This window comes from Artibeus jamaicensis, unplaced genomic scaffold (assembly GCF_021234435.1).
Source record: "Artibeus jamaicensis isolate MK-2021 breed Jamaican fruit bat unplaced genomic scaffold, CSHL_Jam_final scaffold_3151, whole genome shotgun sequence".
Classification (NCBI taxonomy): domain Eukaryota; kingdom Metazoa; phylum Chordata; class Mammalia; order Chiroptera; family Phyllostomidae; genus Artibeus; species Artibeus jamaicensis.
The window spans coordinates 388777-409014 of record NW_026522037.1 but is presented as its reverse complement, the minus strand read 5'-3'; the positions used below and the strand labels follow the sequence as shown (position 1 = coordinate 409014).

At 64.2% G+C, this 20238-nt stretch overlaps 2 protein-coding genes across 4 annotated transcripts in view; one reads left to right on the top strand and one right to left on the bottom strand.

The window, feature by feature from the left end:
- Window positions 1–8195, top strand: part of ADAP1 (ArfGAP with dual PH domains 1) — a 34222-nt gene extending 26027 nt beyond the window's left edge. For 2 of the 3 annotated variants that reach the window (XM_037137863.2, XM_053656960.1), the window contains 7 exons: window positions 806–918; window positions 1565–1711; window positions 5142–5225; window positions 5451–5513; window positions 5912–5983; window positions 6235–6463; window positions 6542–8195. In XM_037137863.2, coding sequence (XP_036993758.2) covers window positions 806–918; window positions 1565–1711; window positions 5142–5225; window positions 5451–5513; window positions 5912–5983; window positions 6235–6463; window positions 6542–6570 — 737 coding nt within the window. In that variant the 3' untranslated portion in view covers window positions 6571–8195. The remainder of the gene's footprint in view (window positions 1–805; window positions 919–1564; window positions 1712–5141; window positions 5226–5450; window positions 5514–5911; window positions 5984–6234; window positions 6464–6541) is intronic. The other variant, XM_037137864.2, reaches the window with a different exon arrangement.
- Window positions 8196–8276: 81 nt separating this feature from the next.
- On the bottom strand, window positions 8277–20233 carry GET4 (guided entry of tail-anchored proteins factor 4). Its single transcript, XM_037137865.2, has 10 exons — window positions 20001–20233; window positions 19311–19724; window positions 14504–14582; window positions 14233–14314; window positions 13826–13975; window positions 12684–12822; window positions 11770–11910; window positions 11601–11676; window positions 11449–11521; window positions 8277–8955 (listed from the first exon to the last, which is right to left on the bottom strand). Exons 1-10 carry the CDS (start codon window positions 20231–20233, stop codon window positions 8870–8872), a joined length of 1473 nt encoding a protein of 490 aa, XP_036993760.2. The 3' UTR covers window positions 8277–8869.
- Window positions 20234–20238: the final 5 nt, after the last annotated feature.

Here is a 20238-nt window from a genome sequence, read left to right as displayed (position 1 = left end):
AGTGCCAGGCTCTGAGAGATGAGATCCCTCCGCGTCCTGCGAAGGGGCACCCGCTGCCCCTGCGGCCCCCGGGCTGCTGCTTTCCCAGGGCTACTGTCTCCAGAGCAGAGAAAATAAAGTGGCCCCTCGTCTCCGCGTTGGGAGGCCGCCGGGCAGCAGTCAGGGGCGGGGTGGGGAGCAGAGGGAGGGCGCCTGGCAGTTCCTATGGAGCTCACCGGCCCTGCCTGCGACCCTATGATCCTCCCTGGATGTGCCCACAGGTGATGGGGCCACACTGGGCATGACAGCTGCTCCCAGAGCCCCTGAGCCAGGTCAACGCCAGTGTCCACAGGGCCCGTCATTACAGAGGAACGGTCCCCTCCCCCTTGACACCGTCCCTGAGGGGAGCTGGGGAGGAGCGGGCAGAGACCTCTGCAGGGTGCCCACCGGAGGGCACTGTGTTCTGCCGTGACCCTCCGCGCCAAGGCAGCCTGAGTTGATGGGTCACCCCTTTGTGGGCAGGGCCGGGCACACCTCCAGTTCCTGTGGTCACTTCTCCCTCTGCCTCCCTGTGCGAGGACCCTGTGGTGACCTTGGCTGAGGACACAGGGACATCCAGGACCCTTGCCCATCCTGACACCCTTCCTCATACCTGCCAATTCCCATTGAGCTGTAGGCGGTCTTCCCAGGTGCTGGGGACTGGGCAGTGGACACACCTGGGCTCCGCTCTCCGGCCCTGCAGGCGTGTGCTGGTGGGAACGCCCGCTGCCTGCGTGGTGGCCCCCAAGTCCCATCCCCGTGTCTGCTCCGCCCCCTCTGTCCCCAGGATACCGAGAGGGTTTTCTCTGGAAGCGTGGCCGGGACAACGGGCAGTTTCTGAGCCGGAAGTTTGTGCTAACTGAACGAGAGGGAGCCCTGAAGTATTTCAACAGAAATGACGTGAGCCAGCGGGGCGGGGTGGGGGCAGGGGGCATCCCGGGCAGCAACCCGCCTCCGCTCTGGGGGCCTGTGCAGCGGCCCCTTGGCCCCTGCAGGCAGCACCATGTCCTCAGCTGCCTGTGTGCAGTTGTTGGGAACCACACCTCCCTCTTAGGGACGCGTGCCCTGGGACAGCACCCTGCACCCCGGGTCCTACTCACTCGCTGGGTCACAGAAGGAGTGAGCTTGCCCCTGGGGGGGCACCCCTGGGCATCAGTGGGACAAACAAGCAGATGCTGGGGTCTCCCTGGGTCCCCCAGGCAAAATGTGAGGGGCAGGGGAGGGAGGGTCCAGAAGGCTGTGCAGCTGCCCCAGACCTGCTGGGGTCAGCACATCGCCCATGATGCGGTAAACCGGTGGTCCCGTGGCTGCAGCCTCATTCACCCCCGGCAGCCCTGGGCCTGGACCAGGAGGAAACTGGGCCTGCCCGAGGGGGTGGGGCGGGGCAGGGCAGACCTGGCAGGAGCCTCTGTGGCAGGGTGGGGCGTCTGCCCCGGTGTTGAGTCCCACCATAGCCCCTACATCCCCGACACGGGGAATGGTCCTACCACAGATGCCCCAGCCAGGCAACCAGGGCCCCATGCTAAGTCCCAGCCTCACTTCTCAGGCCAAGGAGCCCAAGGCCATCATGAAGGTGGAGCACCTGAACGCCACCTTCCAGCCTGCCAAGATCGGCCACCCGCACGGGCTGCAGGTCACCTACCTGAAGGACAACAGCACCCGCAACATCTTCGTCTACCACGAGGATGGGAAGGTGGGTGCTCAGGAGGGCTCTGTGTGTGAGGCACGTGACCCTGGTGGCCACTGTGCTGACCCGCCCTTGTGTCCCAGGAGTGAACCCCAATGGCCGTGGGGCATGAACCTAAACAGGCAGCGAGTTCCATTTGTTTGTGTTGTTGGAGGGAGGGCTTTGCGTCGCTGTTCACGAGGGGCCGCTGGTCTGTGGTCGTCTCCCGGGTCTGCTGGGCGGACTTCGGTGTCCAGGCCCCGCTGGTCCCGCAGGTGAGCTGGGATGCGTTCCCAGGAAGGTGCGACGGGCTGCTGGCTGCTCCTCGGGGTTGGTCAGCGGCCTCTGCCCGTGGTGCCTGGGGGCTGTGTCCTCTGTGGGGAGATTTTCGATGGCCACTTCGGTCTTCGTGACAGTCACAGGGCTGCTCAGGTCAGCTGGCCGGTTGTGTGTGTCTGGGAAGCGGAGTTTCGTCCGGCCGCCCAGGCAGTGCCCGTGTGGACTGTGGCGCGACCCGGCTCTCCCTTCGGATTTCAGCGGTCCTCCCAGCCCAGGGCGTGTTGGTCCCGGGGGCCATTCTGAAGGACTGGCTCTGGGCATGTATCTGTTTTTCTTCTCTTTCCTTCACCTCTGTTCTCCACTCTGTGGTCGCCTTCCTCCTGCAGCGCTGGGCTAGTTGGGCCTTGTTCCAGCTCCCGGAGCTGGGGCCGGGCTGCTGGTCTGAGGTCCCTCCCACCGCTCAGCGGGGGCAGTGGCGGTGAAACCCCCTCGGTGCCCTGCTGTCGGACCCTGCAGATCCTGGGATGGGCTGCTTTTGTTTTCATTCGCCCCTAAGTGTCGTCTCCTTTCCCTTGTGATTTCCTCTTTGATCCGTTGGTTAATCTCCGCAACTGTGTTTACTGGGTTTTTTGCACTGGGGTCACAGAAGATACTCTGTATAGTATTCATTTGTTAAAAAATTGTATTTTATTGATTATGCCATTACAGTTATCCCAATTTCTCGCCCTTTTGCCCCCCTCCTAGCACTGCCCACTCCCTGAGGCAACCCCCCCCACTGTTGCTCATTTTCATGGGTCTTTCAGCAAGTTCTTTGGCTGCTCCAGTCTTAGGATGTCCTTTTCATCCCCATGGCTATTCTGTAACTAGCTATTTGTACTTTTTAACAGAGATTTTTATTTACTTATTTTTAGAGAGAGGGGAAGGGAGAACAAGAGGGAGAGAAACACCAGTGTGTGGTTGCCTCTCACACGCCCCCTACTGGGGACCTGGCCTGCAACCCAGGTGTGTGCCCTGACTGGGAATCGAACCAGCTACTCTTTGTTTGGCAGGCTGGTGCTCAGTCCACTGAGCTATACCAGCTGGGGCTGCTTCACGTGTTTTGATGGTCTGTCATTAGGTGCATGGATATGGTACAGGCTCTCACACCAGTAACTGTTTTAATGGTTTGTCTCCCAAGTCAGGTGGGAGCAGAAGGTACACTCACAGCCATTGTCACAATAGTAGCCGCTTTTGTCATTGGCTGTGTACGTCCCTCTCGTGGCTGCGATGCTGCCCAGTGAGGGCCCTTGCGTCTCAGCCCCAGAACTCCCTCGAGCTTTTCTTGGGGGGCAGGTCTGCCGGTCAGAAACTCCCCAGCTTTCGTGTCCCTGAGAGTGTCTGTCTGGAACCCCCCTCACTTTGGAAGGCTGGTTTTCCAAGACGCAGGAGTCTCGGCTGACAGGTCGTTCCCCTTGAACAAATGGGCCAGTGCCTTCCAGCCCCCAAGTATCTGATGGGAAATCTGCCTGTAATCTCATGGAGGGGCCGCAGGGCGGCCCCGCAGCTGATGTCCAGCTGGGGAGACTGGTCCCTGCTCCCCCGCTTCCCAGAACCCTCTTCCCAGGTGTTTCCACGGCACCTCCACCCGGGACCCCACGCCGCCACCCCAGCTGCAGGTCTGCCCACGTGCGTGTTCTGCAGTCAGACCTGAGTGGAAGGCAGACCTTTCCTTCCGGCACCGACGGTTCCTTTCCCTGGAGCTGAGAGCCGCTCCCCCCACAACTTGGTTCCCTGCGTGCTTAGGGCTCCTCAGACCCTCCACGGACAGGCTGAGCCCCGGGTGCCCAATGGGGACGTCCCAGCCCCAGCAGTTGGGACATCTGTCCAGGAGCCGTGTCTCACTGCTGACTGACTCCTTTCCTGGTGCCTCCCTCCTGGATTTACTCCCTCCTGAGGGGTTTGGGGGGCACACCCTCCAGTTGCTTCCTGAGACCCCACACCCGGGGGGCATCTCCGGAGCCCCTGTGCTGAACTCGGTGCACCGTGGGATTCTGGGTGCAGTGGGCACGCCCTTGTGCTCTGGAGGCACTGCAGCACCCACCACTCCCGGCCCAGGTGGGTCCCTCGTGCCCATAGCACCGGGCAGTGTCCCTGTGCTGGTCCCGTTTGCCGGAACCCCTGCCGTTCTGACTGGGCCCCTCCCTCTTCTGTTTCCACTTCTTTCCTCTGCTTCCTGGGAAACTTGTTCACGTTTGTCTTTGAACCCCTTGCTGCTGCTCCCGGTTTTCAGGTGCAGAGCCCCCGGTCTCGCCAGGCCCCTTCCCACAGTGGGCGTCCTGGGTCCACGGCTCAGCACCTTCTCCCTGGCAAGCGCCGGGCCAGTCCAGGGGCTTTTCTCCGTCTTCCACAGGCGGGTTTCCGGGGGTTGGTTTCCCTGGAGGGAAGCCCTCCAGCCCAGGGCAGGCACCCTCGGCCCACACGGGCCCGCTGGGAGGGACTGTGACTTGCGTTCCTGGGCAGCTGCCCCTGTGGCCCCCCACACCTGACTCTCAGGCACCTGCAGGGGGCGGGGCAGTCTTCCTCCAGGTCTCCTTCCTCAGAGCCCCATCCACAGCTGCAGGGGGCCCTGCTTCTTGGGAGGGGGTGTGCACCCTGGCAAGGCTGCCTGGCTCTCCTCCACCGCACAGCCCTCTGTGCCTCCTGGCTGCTACACCCAGCAATCTGGGGCCATTCTTCCCGGCCCTGGGTTAGGCCTTTAGAAAACCTCCTGTGCACTGTGTGAGCAGGAGTGACTGCTCCCTGTAGAACCAGTTCCAGGCCTGGGAGCGTGTTTTCCGCAGCTTCGCCAGGAGCCCCTATGCCCAAGGAGAGCGGAGAGCAGAGGGTGGAGGGACCCCAGGGTGGGCCTGGGCGGGTGGAGCTGTGGGGGTGTCAAGCTGAGGAGCCCCCAGCAGGCCCCAGGAACAGCCCCACCTGGGAGGAGGACAGGTCCCCAGTGCCCAAATGGTGTTAAGGGTCTGGGCAGCTGGCATGGGCACTGCCCAAGGTGGGGTCTCCACTGGGTCCCCCCAGGCTCCGCAGGTGCACCCTGGGTGGGAGGTGGCCAGAGTGGGTGGTGTGGCCTGTCCCCCAGCTGCCGCTGGGGCCCACTGAGCTCGCCAGCCCGACGCCGCGCCCACATGCAGCCTCTGCCCCCCAGGAGACGGTGGACTGGTTCAACGCTCTGCGCGCCGCCCGCTTCCACTACCTGCAGGTGGCCTTCCCTGGGGCCAGCGACGCTGATGTGAGTGGCTGCTGCCGTGGCTGCCTCCAGGGGGTGGTGGGCTGGGGGCTGACCGTGGCCCCTATGGACCCTACCCCTGAGGCCAGTGGCCCCCCCAAGGGACCACAGCAGCCCTCCTGGGTTCTGGGGCACCTGAGCTGAGCCATGGGGGAGGGGGAAGGGCTGGGGTTCATGGGGAGCTGTGGAGGGGGGCAGACGGGGGAGCCAAGCCTCTTTCCTGCCCAGCTGGTGCCAAAGCTGACCCGCAACTACCTGAAGGAAGGCTACATGGAGAAAACGGGGCCCAAGGTGCGTCTGCCGCTGACCCCTGGGCCTCACGCAGGAGTCAGCGCCGGTCACCTGGGGGGGTTACCTGGGGGCGGAAAGGTGAGGCCTCAGCTTGCTGGCATGTCCCTTGCAGGGTCATCTTGGGGTGATGGCCATGGCCCCCAAAATATTTTGTAAGAGCAGGGGCCCCACTGATGGGCCCCCTGCTCAGATCAGGCCCCACCCCTCTACCCTGTACCTGGGCCCCTGCTGGTCTCCCTCCCAGCACTCAGGTGGCCCCACAGCCCAGACCCTGCCTGAGCCCACAGGGGGTGGGGGCGGCCAAGGTGAAGGTCCTGCCCTCCCGGGGTGAGCTGTGGTCAGCTGGGGGCGAGGGCAGGCCTCAGATGACAGCGGGACCCTGGCTCTCCGACCCACAGCAGACAGAAGGCTTCCGGAGGCGCTGGTTCACCATGGATGATCGCAGGCTCATGTACTTCAAGGACCCCTTGGTGAGCCGGGGCCCTGGCCAGGCTCAGGGCCATGCCAACCGGGCGTGCCACCTGCTCTCACCGCCCCAAGACCGAGTGCACCCTGGGGGGCCAGGTCCACTGGGAAGGAGGAGGGGTGGCTCTGGGGCGCTGGGCCTAGACAGGAAGCTGCCCAGAAAACAGCCCTGGTGGCCCCCATGCCCCTGGGGTGGGGAGGACAGAGGGCAGGGTCCCTGTACCACTCAGCCTTCGCCACCCCCCACCTACTGCAGGATGCCTTCGCCCGGGGAGAGGTCTTCATCGGCAGCAGGGAGAGTGGCTACACGGTGCTGGACAGGCTCCCCCCGTCCACCCAGGGCCACCACTGGCCTCATGGCATTACCATCGTCACACCGGAGCGCAGGTTCCTGCTGGCCTGTGAGACGGAGGCAGAGCAGCAGGCGTGGGTGGAGGCCTTCCGGAAGGTGGTGGACAGGCCCATGCTGCCCCAGGAGTACGCAGGTGAGGGCCGGGGCTGGGGGGCTGAGCGGGGCAGCCCTGTGCGGCTGTGGTGCAGCCCGACACCTGTCCCTCTTCCAGTGGAAGCCCACTTCAAGCACAAGCCCTAGCGAGGATGGTCCCGGAGGCCTGAGGAACGTGGACTCGGCAATGGGGCCGGGTGGTGGGGCCTTCGGACCAAGGAAGCCAGCCACCAGCGCCCGGGCAGCCTGGACGTGGCGGGGACCTGAGCCACCAGGACCCACCCCTGCAGCCGTGCTGTGCGCCGCCCGGCCACAGAAGACTCCCACTGCCCCAACCCCCGGCGCCCCCTGGGGGCCCCACGGCCCCTCGCTGACTCACTCTGCCACCCCCCGTCGTGGCGCCCCCCGGACCAGGGGGCTGGACTGGGGACTACAGGCGGTCTGCATGCCTACCCTCGAGTACCCCCCCAATAAGTATTTATTGAGCATCTGCTGGGTATCAGTCTCTCGGTCCTGGGGGTTGGAGGGAAGGGCACAAATCTCAACCTCAAGCTGACCCGGAGGGCACGTGGGTCCTGAGGGTCAGAGGCCTCCAGGTGGCCTACACCCGGCCCCCTCCCTGGGGTGCCTCAGTGCTGCCCAGGCGCCGCCACCCCTTCCCAGGCCTGACCTTGCTGTCTTCCAACCCTCAAAAGATGGAGGCCTAAGGCCAGCTCCCCCCAGTGGCCCAGCATGCTGCCGTCCCCTCAACAGTTACAGCCACCGACTGGCTCCACCGAGTGGGGCGGGGGGGTCTGTGGGACGGTGTTTGGGAGGAGGGGGTGGCGCAGGGCCTGTTCCCCAGGAGGCCATGGTGCTTGGTTGAGGAGATGGGGTACCTCCCCAAGACCTGCCCAGTGGGGGCGGCTGGTTTGCCCCTTTCCTCTGAATCAAGGTCTGCTGCTGCCCCGCCCCCACTGCCACCCACCCTCACTGACCGAGGGGAGACTTGGGTCAGAGGGCAACCCCGAGGGGCCCCATGTGCAGGCCAGCAGCCCCCTGGCCCTCCTGGGCTGGCGGCCTCGCCCTTTCCCCGCACCCGGAAGTGGGGCACCTGCTCCACAAGTGCAGGCGTTGTGAGCTCTGCCCTGTGTGTCCAGCCGGGAAACTGACCCCCCCAGTGTGTTAACAAGAAACACAAGGAGGGCGTCAGGACTGGCCAGGCGAACTCCTCAGAACCAGAGATGAGGCTGGCCGCAGGGCTGGCCATCCTGCTGGCCACAGGCCCCTGTGTGGACAGAGCCACTCCCGTCTTAATCTGCAGGCTGGCAGGACCTTACAGGGACACCAAGTTCCCAGCAAAGGACTGCGCCTTCCCTGACTTGCAGGGCGGCTGCTGGCCCTGCTGCCCAGTGGCCCAGCCAATGGGCTCTGACTAGTGTGCAGTTCCAAGGCCAAGGCAGGAGGAGGCATTGCACTGACCACACGTGTGCTGCCCGGCTGGCCTGCGAGTCTGCCTGGACTGTGTCCTGGGCACAACTGCACATAAAACTTGCATCCCGTCCCTGAGTGTGGCCACTCTGTCCGGTGCAACTCATGGTTTCAGACCCCACTCCACCCTCCCCAGAGAACCCCAGCAGGTGGCCGGGGGGTCCCCAGCTGCAGGGTGCTCCCTGGGGCCCACCCGCAGCAGCTGTGCACCCTGCCTGACCTGTCCACAGACTCGGTTTCTCCAAACAAAAACCCAGGGGGACTCCCCTGTGCTGCCGTCCGCGCCCCCTGCCCTGGCCCCGGGTGCACTGGCTGGCACTGCAGGCCTCTGCTCAGTGGCATCCTTCCCCAGGAGCCCCTCAGAAAGAGCCAGTGCTGCGAAGCCCGGTAGAAAGGGTTTATTTGACTCCACAGGTAACACAACCTTCCTCTGAGTCCCGCTTTTACAGCACACAGAGCCGCACGCTCCGCCCCTCCTAGCTTGGTCACCGTGTGTCCGTCCACAGCCCGTTTCTGACTGTGGAGAGAGTGTGTCCTGTTCCAGCTGCACTGGAGCACCTGTGGGCGTCCGTGGACCGGGCCTCGCTGCAGGCTGCTCGCCAGTCAACGCCCAGGACGCGGGTCGGAGGCAGCGCCACAGGGGAACACACGGCTCCATGAGGTGCGAGTCCCACGGCCTCCGCACGTGTGCCCAGTGCCCGGTGGCAGCTATGGCCCCCGGGACATGGCGGGGAGTGGCCCAGGGCCACCAGGGACGTGCACATGGGGTCGGCCGACGGCAGCCCCCCGGCACCCAAAGCAAACCAGAAACAAAGGACTGGGAGAGGCCGGCACGCAGGCCTGTGCTTTATTGTGGGGCAATCGGAGGCCGCGGCCGCCCCGCCCTCGGCCAGGGCTTGCCCACAGGCGCCACCGTGCAGCTGCCACAGCCTCAGAGTGGGAAGGGGGCCCAGGGCTCCTGCAGGTGCAGGAGGCGTCAGTCGAGCTCGATGGGGCTGCTGTCATCCTGGCTGTCCTCGCCCTCCTGCTCCGAGGAGCCCATGAGGCTGCTCAGGAGGTTGCCTGGAAGCAGACACACGGTCAGGGCCTGTGGCCCCTCCCCAGAGCCACAGACCCACAGCAGCCTCTCCCCCCACGAGATGCATCGGGGCAAACTTGTGGGTGTGAGCTGCAGCCCAGCTCCCAGGGGGCAGGCTGGCCGTCCCGTGGCGCAGACGCACACAGAGGCTGGTCTGACATGCCCCAGTCTCAGGGGCTTTCGTGGAAAAGGGCCACCTGCTGCCGGCCCGGCACTGTCTCCATCACCCGAAGAGCTGTTGTCAGACCGACACAGATGCAGTGTCTGGAACATCCCCTTGAACCGACCATCAGGGAATGTGGACGCGTGGAGAGTGAGCCCCGGGTTGTCGGGAGGCCCCTCCCCAACCCGCACGCTGGTGGGGAGGCTGAGGCAGGTGCAGGGCACTGCGAGGAGGTGTGCAGTTGGGACTGAGCCCCACAGACACGGCCACAGTGCGTGGAGCATCCTTGTCATGCTGGTGGCCCAGCCCTGAGGGCGCAGAGGGCGGCGCACACACAGCAACTTGGTGGCTTCCACGGCCTCAGAGACAGGAAGACCGCCCCACGGAGCCCACTTCGCAGGCTGCTGCCGGAGAGCTGCCAGGAGGTGGTGCCGTCCAGGCCCAGGTTCACTGGGCACCTGGACCCAAGGCCCCAGCAGGTGAGGTGGGGCAGGACGTGGAGGAAGAGGCGGAGGAAGAGGCCTCTAACACCTGCCAAGACACGTCTCTGAGAGACCTGCGGAGGGGTCTCGGGGCGGAGCCAGTCAGCAAACCTCCTGGCCAAGGCCCAGGACGACACTCCTGCAAGAGCCAGCAGCCCCATGACACCTTCCAGGGAACGCGTCCCGGCTCACCAGCGGGACTAGTGTGGCCGACCAACAGCCCCAGGAGGAGACAACTACAGACCAGCATCCCTGGTGAACAGCAACACAAAGCCCTCCCTCCAACAACACGAGCGAATGAAACTCGCTGCCTGTTTAGGCTCATGCCCCACGGCCAATGGGGTTTGCTCCTGGGACTCGAGGGCAGAAAACCCCACAGTTATCTTCAGTGATGTGCAAAGAGCATTTGACAAAACTCAGTACTCATACATGAAAACACTCAACGAGAGGAACAGGTGGGAGCCATCACCACACACCACATGCCACGGCTCCTCGCTAAGCGCAGGTGCAGACCAGTGTCCTGGCCTGGAGTCCCAGCCGGGGCGGGCAGGCCAGGGAAGGAAGAAAAGGCATCCAGACTGGAAGGGAAAAGGTAAAACTACCTGTTTGCAGGTGACATGACCTTACATGCAGAAAATCCTAACAGTTTTACTTCTAAACCGTTGCAACTAACGCAGGAGTTCGGCAAAGCTGCAGGATACAAAACCAAGTGCAGAAATCCCCTGCGTTTTGCACAGCAGCATGGAGAACCTGGACCAGGAATCACAAACACAGTCCCACCTACGACAGGCTCGAAAGCACAGTCTTCAGAAGAGATGCCTACGAGGAACCACAGACGCTGCAGGAAGAAGCGGAGGACAAGACGCATGGACACCAGCCCCATATCCCAGATCAGAAGACTCTGGACAGTGGACACGTCGGCGTCACCTCCAGCCACCCTCCCTCTCAACACCCCCAGTGACACTTTCTGCAGAAACGGGGAAACTCGCCCTGAAATCCCTGTGGAATTTCAAGGGGACGAAGCGGCCAGAACAGCCCGGAAGAGAAAGAATGAAGCCGGAGGCTCCTGTCTCCCAAGGTCGTGCAGTGTCCTGGCCTCAGGAGATGGGCCCTCGGCACCCAAGCTGGACTGGGCAGCCCAGGAGCAAACCACGAGCTCATGCAGCAGTGGATGGGGGCACGGAGGCTGGCGACGGGCAGGCCACCTGCTGAAAACCAGCTGAGCGCACGGGGTGCCCCCAGGGGAAGAAGGAAGTTGGACCCTGACGCGATGCGCATGCGAGAATGGACTGAAAATGCACCCGAGGCCAGAACATAGGAGCTGAGACGGGAAAGGCTGAGGCGGCAGCACAGGGCGCCCCCTGACTCAGACCCACAGCAGCCAGCAGGCGGCAGCAGCCCAGGCAAGGGGCTGTGGCTCTCAGCGCACCTGGAAGAGCCAAGTCCCCAGGGCCTGGGCGGCCGTTGTGGGAGGGGGCGCTGGGGGCCAGGAAGAAGGGGGGGGGTGTCTGGGAAGGGCTGTGTGGGGAGGGTCGGGGGTGGGGAGGAAGTGAAGAAATCCTGGGGAGGATGACGGGCTGATGGCCGTACAGCAGTGTGTGTACTCGGTGCCCCTGAGCCACACACTCAGAAGTCGTGAAAACGATCCGTTCTGCGTTCCATTTGTCTCACCACAATAAAAAAGCAGAAAGAGAAACCCAGCCTCTGCTCTGCCGCCGTGGACAGGGAGCCCAGGGCAGCCCAGGCGACCACACTGGAATGGGGGGAAGGCCTCAGGGTGGGTGAAGGTGTGGCCGGCAGGCGTGCAAGCCGGGCCCTGAGCTGGGCCTTACCTAGCAAGCCTCCGTAGGAAGACGTCTGCTTGGGCGGCACCCCGAAGAAGAGCTGTCCTATCCTGTCGAGGTACTGAGGGAGGCGGAGGCAGCCATGAGGGGGCGCGGAGACCCCGCCGCCCGCCCCCGGAGGCCCAGCCCTGCCCCCTCACCTCATTGTACATGGGGTCCCGCCGCAGGGACGGCTGGTACTGCTCACAGAGCACCGTGAACACCGTCAGCTTGCCCCTGGAACAGACAGCAGGGGCTCAGCTCCGTGGCTGCCCAGGACACGGGCGGATGCGAGGGCCGCACTCGCCCGCACACACCGCACGCACTCACCCGTCCACGGCCAGCAGCAGGAACCAGATGAAGTTGAGCAGCGGCTGCACAAAGGGAGGGCCGTCCTCGATGGAGGGGTGCTTCTGGGTGTACGTCGCGAACACCACCGACGCGCTGCTCTTGTTCTTCAGACACAGGAACCTGTGGTGAGGGCGCAGTCCTCCTGAGTGTGGCCAAAAGGCCCTCGCCTCCAACAGCACTGCGGCCCGACCCGGGAGCCGGGTGGGCAGGGCAGACAGGTGGGAACAGCCACCGCACACACCTGTCAGCACAGGCTGGGGCCCGGCCCACGTGCGCACAGCCCAGGGACTGGGAGTCTGAGGCCCCGGGGAGGAGGCCTCCACTGTGGGGCAGGCAGAGGCGTGGGCACCCGTGATGGGACCCCTTTCGTTAGGGCACAGAGAAGGACCCATGCGAAGGGGGCTGGTGACCCTCCACGCAGAGCCAGGCTCGGCCCAGAGAGAGCACCTCCACTGAATGTCGTGTGCCTGGCCGGTGGGCTGGGACCCGTAACACACGGCGTCGCACCTGAGCTTGGAAGCCCCACGGTGCAGCGGACACCCCTCGCACCACGGCACGCCCTCCCCCACGCCTGGCCTCCAGACCCGAGCGTGTCTGTGTGGGAAGCGAGTGCAGCCCTCGAGCAGCACTCCCACCGGAAGGGGTGGGGCCCTGGCACTGGTGGCCGCGTGACCGGGGCCGGGACCCTTGCACGGCTCTCCCCTCTGCTGTGCACGCATCAACACTCAAAAAAAACCTGTCGGAAAGACAGCTGAGGAAGGGCCGTGCGCGCCAGTGCCCACGGGGGCAATGTGTTGCTGCAGGGACTCTGGGAAGCATGGACACGGCCTTCGAGCCAGCGTGAGGTGACGGGGGAGGGGACAGGGGACAGGTGTGAGCCGGCCCCTACTTACTGCAGGACGGCCTGGGCCACGAACATGTCCACCTCGCTGCGGAAGCCCCGGGCGGTGGAGTACTCCACCAGCATGTTGGCACAGCCCTCCCCGTCGGTGGAGTGCAGGAAGTGGTACCGAGACTCGCAGTAGTTTTGTTCTGTGAGGGGGAGAGAGGCATTGTCCCTACAAAGGCATCCCAGAAGCCTTTGGGGACAGCCTCCCGACCCGACCAGCAGGGCCCCATGGGATGGACGTCGTCCGGCAAAGAGAAAGGTCGATAGTGCGTTCCCTGGTCAGGGCACAGCCCTGGTTGTGGGTTCAGCCCCTGGATAGAGGTGTGCAAGAGGAAGCCAATCTGTGGTTCTCCTTCTCCCTCTCCCTCTAAGAAATAAATACAGTACTTAGAAAAATTGAAGATGTGCCCTCTCTCACACTCCCAACAACTTACCTGTCCTCGGGCTGCACCCCCCACCCCCTGCCCCACACACAGAGGCTTGGGCTGCCCCTCGCTGCCCCCAAGCAAACTGCTGTGAGGGCAGCGTCCCCGCTGCACGGCCCAACGGGGCGGCTTCCCCACGTCCTGTGTGCATTGGCTGGACTGTAAGCCAGAGGCCGTCAGGAGCCCGGGACCTACGCTGAGCCTATTCCAGGCCGGCCTGATGAAATGAGGCCGTGTGTCTCCTGGGGCCCCCAGGGGCCGCCCCCCCACGTGCTTGCCTGTCCCTCTGAAGCCTGGGAGGCTGCACCCTGGCCATGCCCACCGGTGCTGGGACCCCGAGCTGCCTGCTGATAGCCACTCTGCTCAGTGGCCTTGTCCTTGTGAAGCTGTGCCTGGCACATAGGTAGACACACAAGTGGGCCTGAGCCACAGGCTGGAGCTCGGCACCCACACAGGAATCCCAGGGCACTGAGTGAGAAGCAGGACAAGCACAGGAAAGCGGGTACCGCCGCTGGGTGTTGGCCTGGGGGCAATGTCCCTGAGAGATGACCAGTGCTGGGTAGCAAGGGGGCCTGAGAATGGTACGGAAGGCAGGATGTGGCCCAGGCCCCGCCACATGGTCACAGCCCCGCTGGGGGGCATCCCCGGCTGGGCGGCATGACCGAGAGGAGGCAGAGGAGTGAGGGGAGCTGAGGAAGCCTGGCGCCCACAGCAGACCCACCTCGCCACAGGGTGAGGGCCAGCAGCTGGTGCAGCCGGGGGTGGCCCAGTCTCCCAGACCCTCCGCCGGACCACTTCAGGGCTCTGGACACGAAGGCCACTCGCTCCGGGGAGTTTGGGTCCATCAGACTGAACAGTCTCGCCAGGCTTTCTAGAAACAACACATAGACCCTCACGGGAGAAGCGGGCACGGCCCCGCTCTCCCCAGCAGTGCGGGGCTCACAGCCCCCGGAGGTGTGTGGGTGGGGCCCCACAGGGCCCCATGCCGCCCAGCTGCTCCCAACCGCGCCCAGAGAAGGCAGCCTGCAGCCGGGTCTCCTGGCAGCAGCACGGGGGCAGGTCTCGGTGGCCGATAGTGCAGTGCCCCCCATGCACATGGGAAAGAGGGTCACCCGGGAGAAAGCTCACCCAGCAGCTCCTCGGCCACCTCCACCTCGGCCTTCTCCAGCGACTCCAAGACCAGCATGGACAAGTCTGCAGCGCTGTTTTGCTATGAGATGTGAAAACAGACCAGACCCCCAGGATCAGAATGAGGACCCTGGGTCCAGAAGACACAGCCAGGCCACCCAGACCCCCGGCCCCGGCACAGTGCCCCACAGACGGTGCGGGGCCTGTGTCATGGCCCCAGGCCATCCCTGCTCCCCGGGCAGGGGACACACCGGTGACGCCCACTGCTTACCTGGCCGTGGCTGAAAAAGAGCAGGGCTCCTGAGCACATGAGCTCCCGGGCCTCCGCATGCTTGTTCTGCGACATGTACCTGTGACAGAGGAGCGGGGCAGGGTGCCAGTCACGCCCAGCCACCCAGAGGGCGGTGCCTGGAGGTCACAGGGACGCCCACACGCAGACATCGACACGGCCCCTCCTGCCAGGACGACGACAAGAGCTGGGTGTGGTCTCCTGCGGTCAGCCAACACCCCTCCTGCCACACACACATGTGACCTACTCCCAGCTCCGCCACAGGGGCCCCGACGAGCTCCCACACAGGGCTCCACCTGTAGGGACCCTCGGGCCCGCAGCCGCTCTCAGCTTGCTGAGGACACACACCGGGCTCCTCCGTCTCAGGCAGGTAGAGCGGACATCTGAGACACCAGACGGGGGACAGACAAGCCTGAGAGGCAGGCGCGCGGAGTTGCCGGGACAGTGGAGCCTGTTTTCGAGGACGAGGGGCAGAGGACAGATGGCAGCACAGGGCTCACAGGCCGCAGCCCCCGGAGGGACCCAGGAAAGCCGGAAAAGAGGTGAGGCTGAGAGGCAGCAGGACGGTGAGTGTGGGTGGAGCACTGGGTCAGGAGGGCCCTGGCGACTGAGCAGGGCCCAGAGCGTCCGGGTCACTCTCCCCACACCAGGGTGCTGCTTGCCAGCCACAACCAGCTGCTGGTGGAGGACATCACTCACGGGGCACTTTCTGATTTGTCAAAAGAAGCCCCCTGCAGTGAGGCAGACCCTGTGTGTCTCCCCGAAAGTCAACAGCTTGCCACCTGATATGTCCAAACAAAGGCTCCCTGCCCTCCCCCCACCCCGAAAGAGGATGCCTGAGAGACCCCCACTCTGGCACCCGGGAACATGGGGGGCAGGGATGGTCCCCCCACAAATACAGGAATGGCTCCCACAGGGACCAATGGCAGTGCCAGCACCTGAAAGCCAGCTCTGTCCCCAGAGAGCCTGGCGGCAGTGGCTACAGGGCACAGGAGCGGGCAGCAGCTCGAGAGCCCACTCCCCCCACCTGCCACACCCCTGCCACGGTGGTGGCTCCGAGGTGACGTGAATTCTGTGGGGACACCACCACCCTGGTCCCCAGGGTGGGGGCCGAGGCTCCCAGGCCCCAGGGGGGGCAGGCAGCCCAGGTGACAAAAAACTTGGGTGTAGTGCCACCTACTGGAAAGCAGAAGAATGACCGCTAACTACCAGCCCGAACTACTTACAAGGAATGGGGTACTCGAGCCAGGAACCACGCTTCGCCCTGGAAACCAGCCCCAGGAGCACGGTGAACAGCGGGGCCACCAGGAAAGAACACGACCCATGCCCAGAGACCAAACTCAAAGCCACAGGAGGCAGAACTCCTGACAGCCACCAGGAGGCCACCCCACAGGCTGCAGGCTCTCCGGTGGCAGCTGTGTGTGCTCGGGAGTAAAATGAAGGATCAAGTCACCAAAGGGACATGACAAGAATCAAACTGGAGCCTGAGCTGCAGAGCTCTGTGCTGGGGGCAGGGGACGTGTGGGGGGACAGCGGGCCCCAAGGAGGAGCAGCTTGAAGCCAGGCCCACAGGAGGGACGGGAGGGCAGGAGGGCACTGCCCTCGGGTCCCGGTCCAGAGTGAGCTAGGGGGGGAGCAAAGAGCAGAGGGCAGGTAGGGACGAAGGGCTGAGAACTCCCCAGATGCAGGGTGAAAACTAGCCTCTCAGGTGCTGGCAGGACACCGTCACCGCAACGCAGAAGACCTTCCTCAGGACATAGGCTACTCACACTGTCGAAAACGTTAAGTGACAAAAAAAAAAAGCACTCCCAAGGCCTCCAGGAAGGAGATGGCGACCTGCAGAGACCCCACCAGACTCCCCAGCCGGAACTCCGCAGCCCAGAGCAGCCGGAGGACGTTGGAGAGAACACCAGACAGAGAAGCCAGCAGCCAAGGCCTGGTCCAGCAAGCAGGCCCTCGGGGGTGGGACACACAGTCGGGGGGAAAACCCTGTAACTTGAATCCAGAGCAGGGTGTGAAAACCACTTCATTAAGCATCAAAGTTACAGGGAAAAGAAGGATTAAGGTAACTGCCGATGCCTCCACTCACCAGAACTGAGGAGTGATGCTCTCAGAGAGAAACCCCTGGGGACAAACAGGAACAGTGAGGAGGGGCCAGTGGCCCTCGGACAGGGAGTGAAGACAGTAGCCAGAGACCCAGAGCGGCTTCCTCTGGGGGGGGGGTGCACTCCACAGGCCTCACCCGCCCACAGTGCGGAGCCCTGGGGCCAACGGGAAACGTGGGGAGAGAAAACAGAGGGAAACACTGGAGGAAATCGCTGGCCCGCAGCCGGACACACGCGGACAGAGAACCAGTGGGGCCAGTGCACAGCCAGAAACAAAGGCTGCACGGCCGCGGCTGCGAACCCTCCCAGGCCACTGCCTGCCAGAGCCCCTGGGGAGCCAGTGAGTCACGACTTGAGACCCAACTGTGCTGGCCTGTGGGGGACCCCCTCGGCCCAAAGACGAACCAGGAGTCCAGGACCATGGTCTCCAGAAGAACGTGGGGGCAGCCACCACCTCAGGCAAAATAAGTTTCAGGACAAGAAAGGCAACAGCACACAAAGACGGGCATTTCACAGGAAGAAGGGGACAGTCCATCAAGGCAAAGTAACAATGACCTGGCTGGTGTGGCTCAATGGATTGAGCAGCGGCCTGGGAACCAAGGGTCACTGGTTCAATTCCCAGTCAGGGCAGGTGCCTGGGTTGTGGGTCAAGTCCCCAGTAGGGGGTGTGCAAGAGGCGACCACACACTGATGCTTCTCTCTTTTTCTCCCTCCCTTCCCCTCTCTCTAAAAAATAAATAAATCTTAAAAAAAGAAAAGACAAAATAACACTTATGTGAGAAAGGTCCAAGGAGACAAGGAGCCCAAGGCCCCTCCCCCCTCCGTGAGGCCAAGCTAAACACTGATGCCTGCGCTCAGCCTGGGCACCAGTGGCCACACCCAGTCCTTTGGACACACCCCAGGTGACGCCACCCAGCTGGCCAAGTGGCCCAACTCCTCCTCAAACTGCGTCAGGATTGATGTGAGTGCGTCAGAGAGTCATGACATGGTTATCTGGCCCAGGGGTGACGGGGCACATTGGGGTCCACCCACAAAATGGCCCACCACTCATACGACCAACGCACCGACACACATGCGCGCGTGCACCTGGAAACAATCCCACTGAACAAACGCAGCACGACCGTGGGACAGATGCTGCCCGTGTGAAACCGCAAACAACACACGTCTGCTGACCGCACCAGCTCGGCAGGCGCCGGGCACAGGCTGCGGCTGAGGAGACCTTAGACCTGGCGAGCACTTCTGTATCTTGTTGGCGCCCATTTCAGGGGTGTGCGTTTGCGAGGGCTCCCCGACTGCACACTGTAGCACCCTCACACCGCAGGGCCTGCGCAGTGCGCCCTAGGGGGACAGGGACCTTCCTGCCTGGTTCAGGGTGGCCTCCTGGATACTGCTGCAGTCACCGCTGACACATCTCCAACAAGGCCCTCGGCAGACCGCTTACTTCTCAGGATTCCTAAATGGGCAGAGGGGTCCCATCAATGGCCATCGACGAAGCCAGGGCTCAGAGGATTACCAAGGTGTCGGGTCCTGGGCTGCAGAGCAGGGGTGGGAGGCTGGGCTGGGGGGGCAGCTGCCCATTCATCCCTTCCCCTGGGCCCAGGGACTCGCCACTGTGAGGCTCATCCCGTTTCTCTGCAGCATCTCCGAGGGACGGGCTGGAAACAAGGTAGGCAGCATTTGTTTTGGGAAGATCCACTTTTGCTGATTAATCACTGGGGCGGACAGTGACGTGAATCCGGGGACTAACCAGCACCAGGCGACCTTGAGGTTACAGTAGCTCCCACGGCAGCAACGCAGGCAGGGCGAGGGCAGCAGCGGCAATGGCCTTGTCTTGGCTGGGGGTCGGTCCCTTGAAGAACTATCTACTCAGCCCTCCAGCTACGCAGCCCAAGCTCAGTCGGGGGCCACGCTTTCAACCCCAATAGAAACCGGTCAACTAAGGCCTGAGCAAACACCACCTCCAAGAGCCAGGAACACTGATTTAACTGCCCCAGGGCAGCAGCTTCACAACCTGGCTCCTGGTGCCAAGGGCTGACCCCATGGCCTGTCCCCATGGCTCTGCACGGACAAAATGAATCCTGCAAGTCGCTTTCGGGACCTGTCCCGATCTGATGAACGGCCGCAAACCGCAAAGGGTTGCACGACGTGGTGTTCGCTCACAAGCACACGAAGAGTGTGACCGGACAGCAGTTGTGGCGGGACGTGGGAACCCCGAGACACCACGCCCAAGGGAGCCCGGGTGCTGGCCGTGCAGCGCGGGAGCTGGTCACTCAGGCCCCGGGGCCGCTCCTCTACAAGAACCCAGGCGCCCAGGAGCCGCGAGACGGCTCAGCGACCCAGTCCCACGCACGTGGCCCGCGGCCAGCGCAGGTGCCCCCGCTGTGCCGGGCAGTAAACACAGCTGCTTCGGTCGCGACGCCGAAGGGGGGAGCGAGGACACCAGAACGGAAAGAAATGGGACCGGATGCCGAACGAAAGAAAAAACCGTGAGACTCCGCGCGCGGGCTTCAGACGCCCAGGCGCCCGAGGAACCAGCCCGGGGGTGCGCAGGGTGGGCGGGCGGGGGCGAGGCCGGGGAGCTCCATCAGCCGCCGCGTGGCAGCCCGTTCTCACCCGCTCCGCGCCCGCAGTAGAGCCCGCCTGCGGGCGGGGCGGACGGGAACCCCCCAGGAGGCGGCGGCTACCTGAAGAACAGGGTCCGATACATCTGGTGCGCCTCGTAGTAGTCGCCCTTCTCGACGCTAGCGCGCAGCTTGCCCTCCACGCGCTGGACGCCGCCGCGGTTGCGGGCCCCGTTGCGGGCGCCCTCCTGCTCGGCCATCGCCGCCGCCATGGGCCGGCGCTCCGCGCAGGGCTGACGCTGTCGCAGGCGCGGTGGACAGCGCCTCTCGGCTCCCGTCCCGGGGGCAGCCCGACGTTCTCTACGGTGGCCCACGAGGAGCTGCGCTTTGGTCACGTGACCGCGAATAGGGCGGACGGCCACGTGACCGCGGGATTGGCCGAGCGAGCGGCCACGTGACCGCGGCGGCGCAGTGACGTAGTTGGCCACGCCGTAGGGTCTGGGGCCGGGTCCCGCGGGCCTCTGCCATTGGGCTGTACTGAGCGGGTGGAGAGGGTGTAACGGGAGGTGCTTCAGTCGCGTGGCCAAATCTCCAGGGCACGCTGGGTGGCCGCCGGGCTATCCCGCATCTGCCGGCCCCGGAGAGTGTATTGACCGCGCGGGCAGCGGCCGGCCCAGGTCCAGCGGCTCGCGTGTGCGTCATCCCGGGGAGCTCTTCGCGCTGGGACCCGGGAGCCCCACACAGTACCGACCTCCGGGGTACAGCGAGCACAGAGCGGAGGGATGGCCTGTCTGCGTGCACCCATGGGCACACCTGCTGCCGGGAGGAAGCCAGCTGTGTTGCGGGGAATCTCGTATGGCCGTGCGGAACCGGGCTCGGCCTCTCTGTGCTCCGGCCTCGGTCTCTGGGCGCCAGGCACACAGTAAGCCGTCTGGGGGCACCAAAGGGGAACGAAGAGGGTGAGGGACCTGGCAGCGCTGCAGGGAGTGCAGGGCAGGTGCCAACACGGCGCAGGCTTGGTTGACCCTCCGGCACAAACAACGCATGCCGA

Excerpts from the sequence above, each read along its gene's own strand:
- GET4 (XM_037137865.2), bottom strand. The coding sequence starts at position 20,233 with ATGCGTTGTTTGTGCCGGAGGGTCAACCAAGCCTGCGCCGTGTTGGCA. Across the intron at positions 11,911-12,683 it reads GTGGCCCAGGCCGTCCTGCA|GTTCCTGTGTCTGAAGAACA; the intron begins GTAAGTAGGGGC and ends CCCTCACCACAG. Across the intron at positions 11,677-11,769 it reads CTGCTGCTGGCCGTGGACGG|GGGCAAGCTGACGGTGTTCA; the intron begins GTGAGTGCGTGC and ends TGTCTGTTCCAG.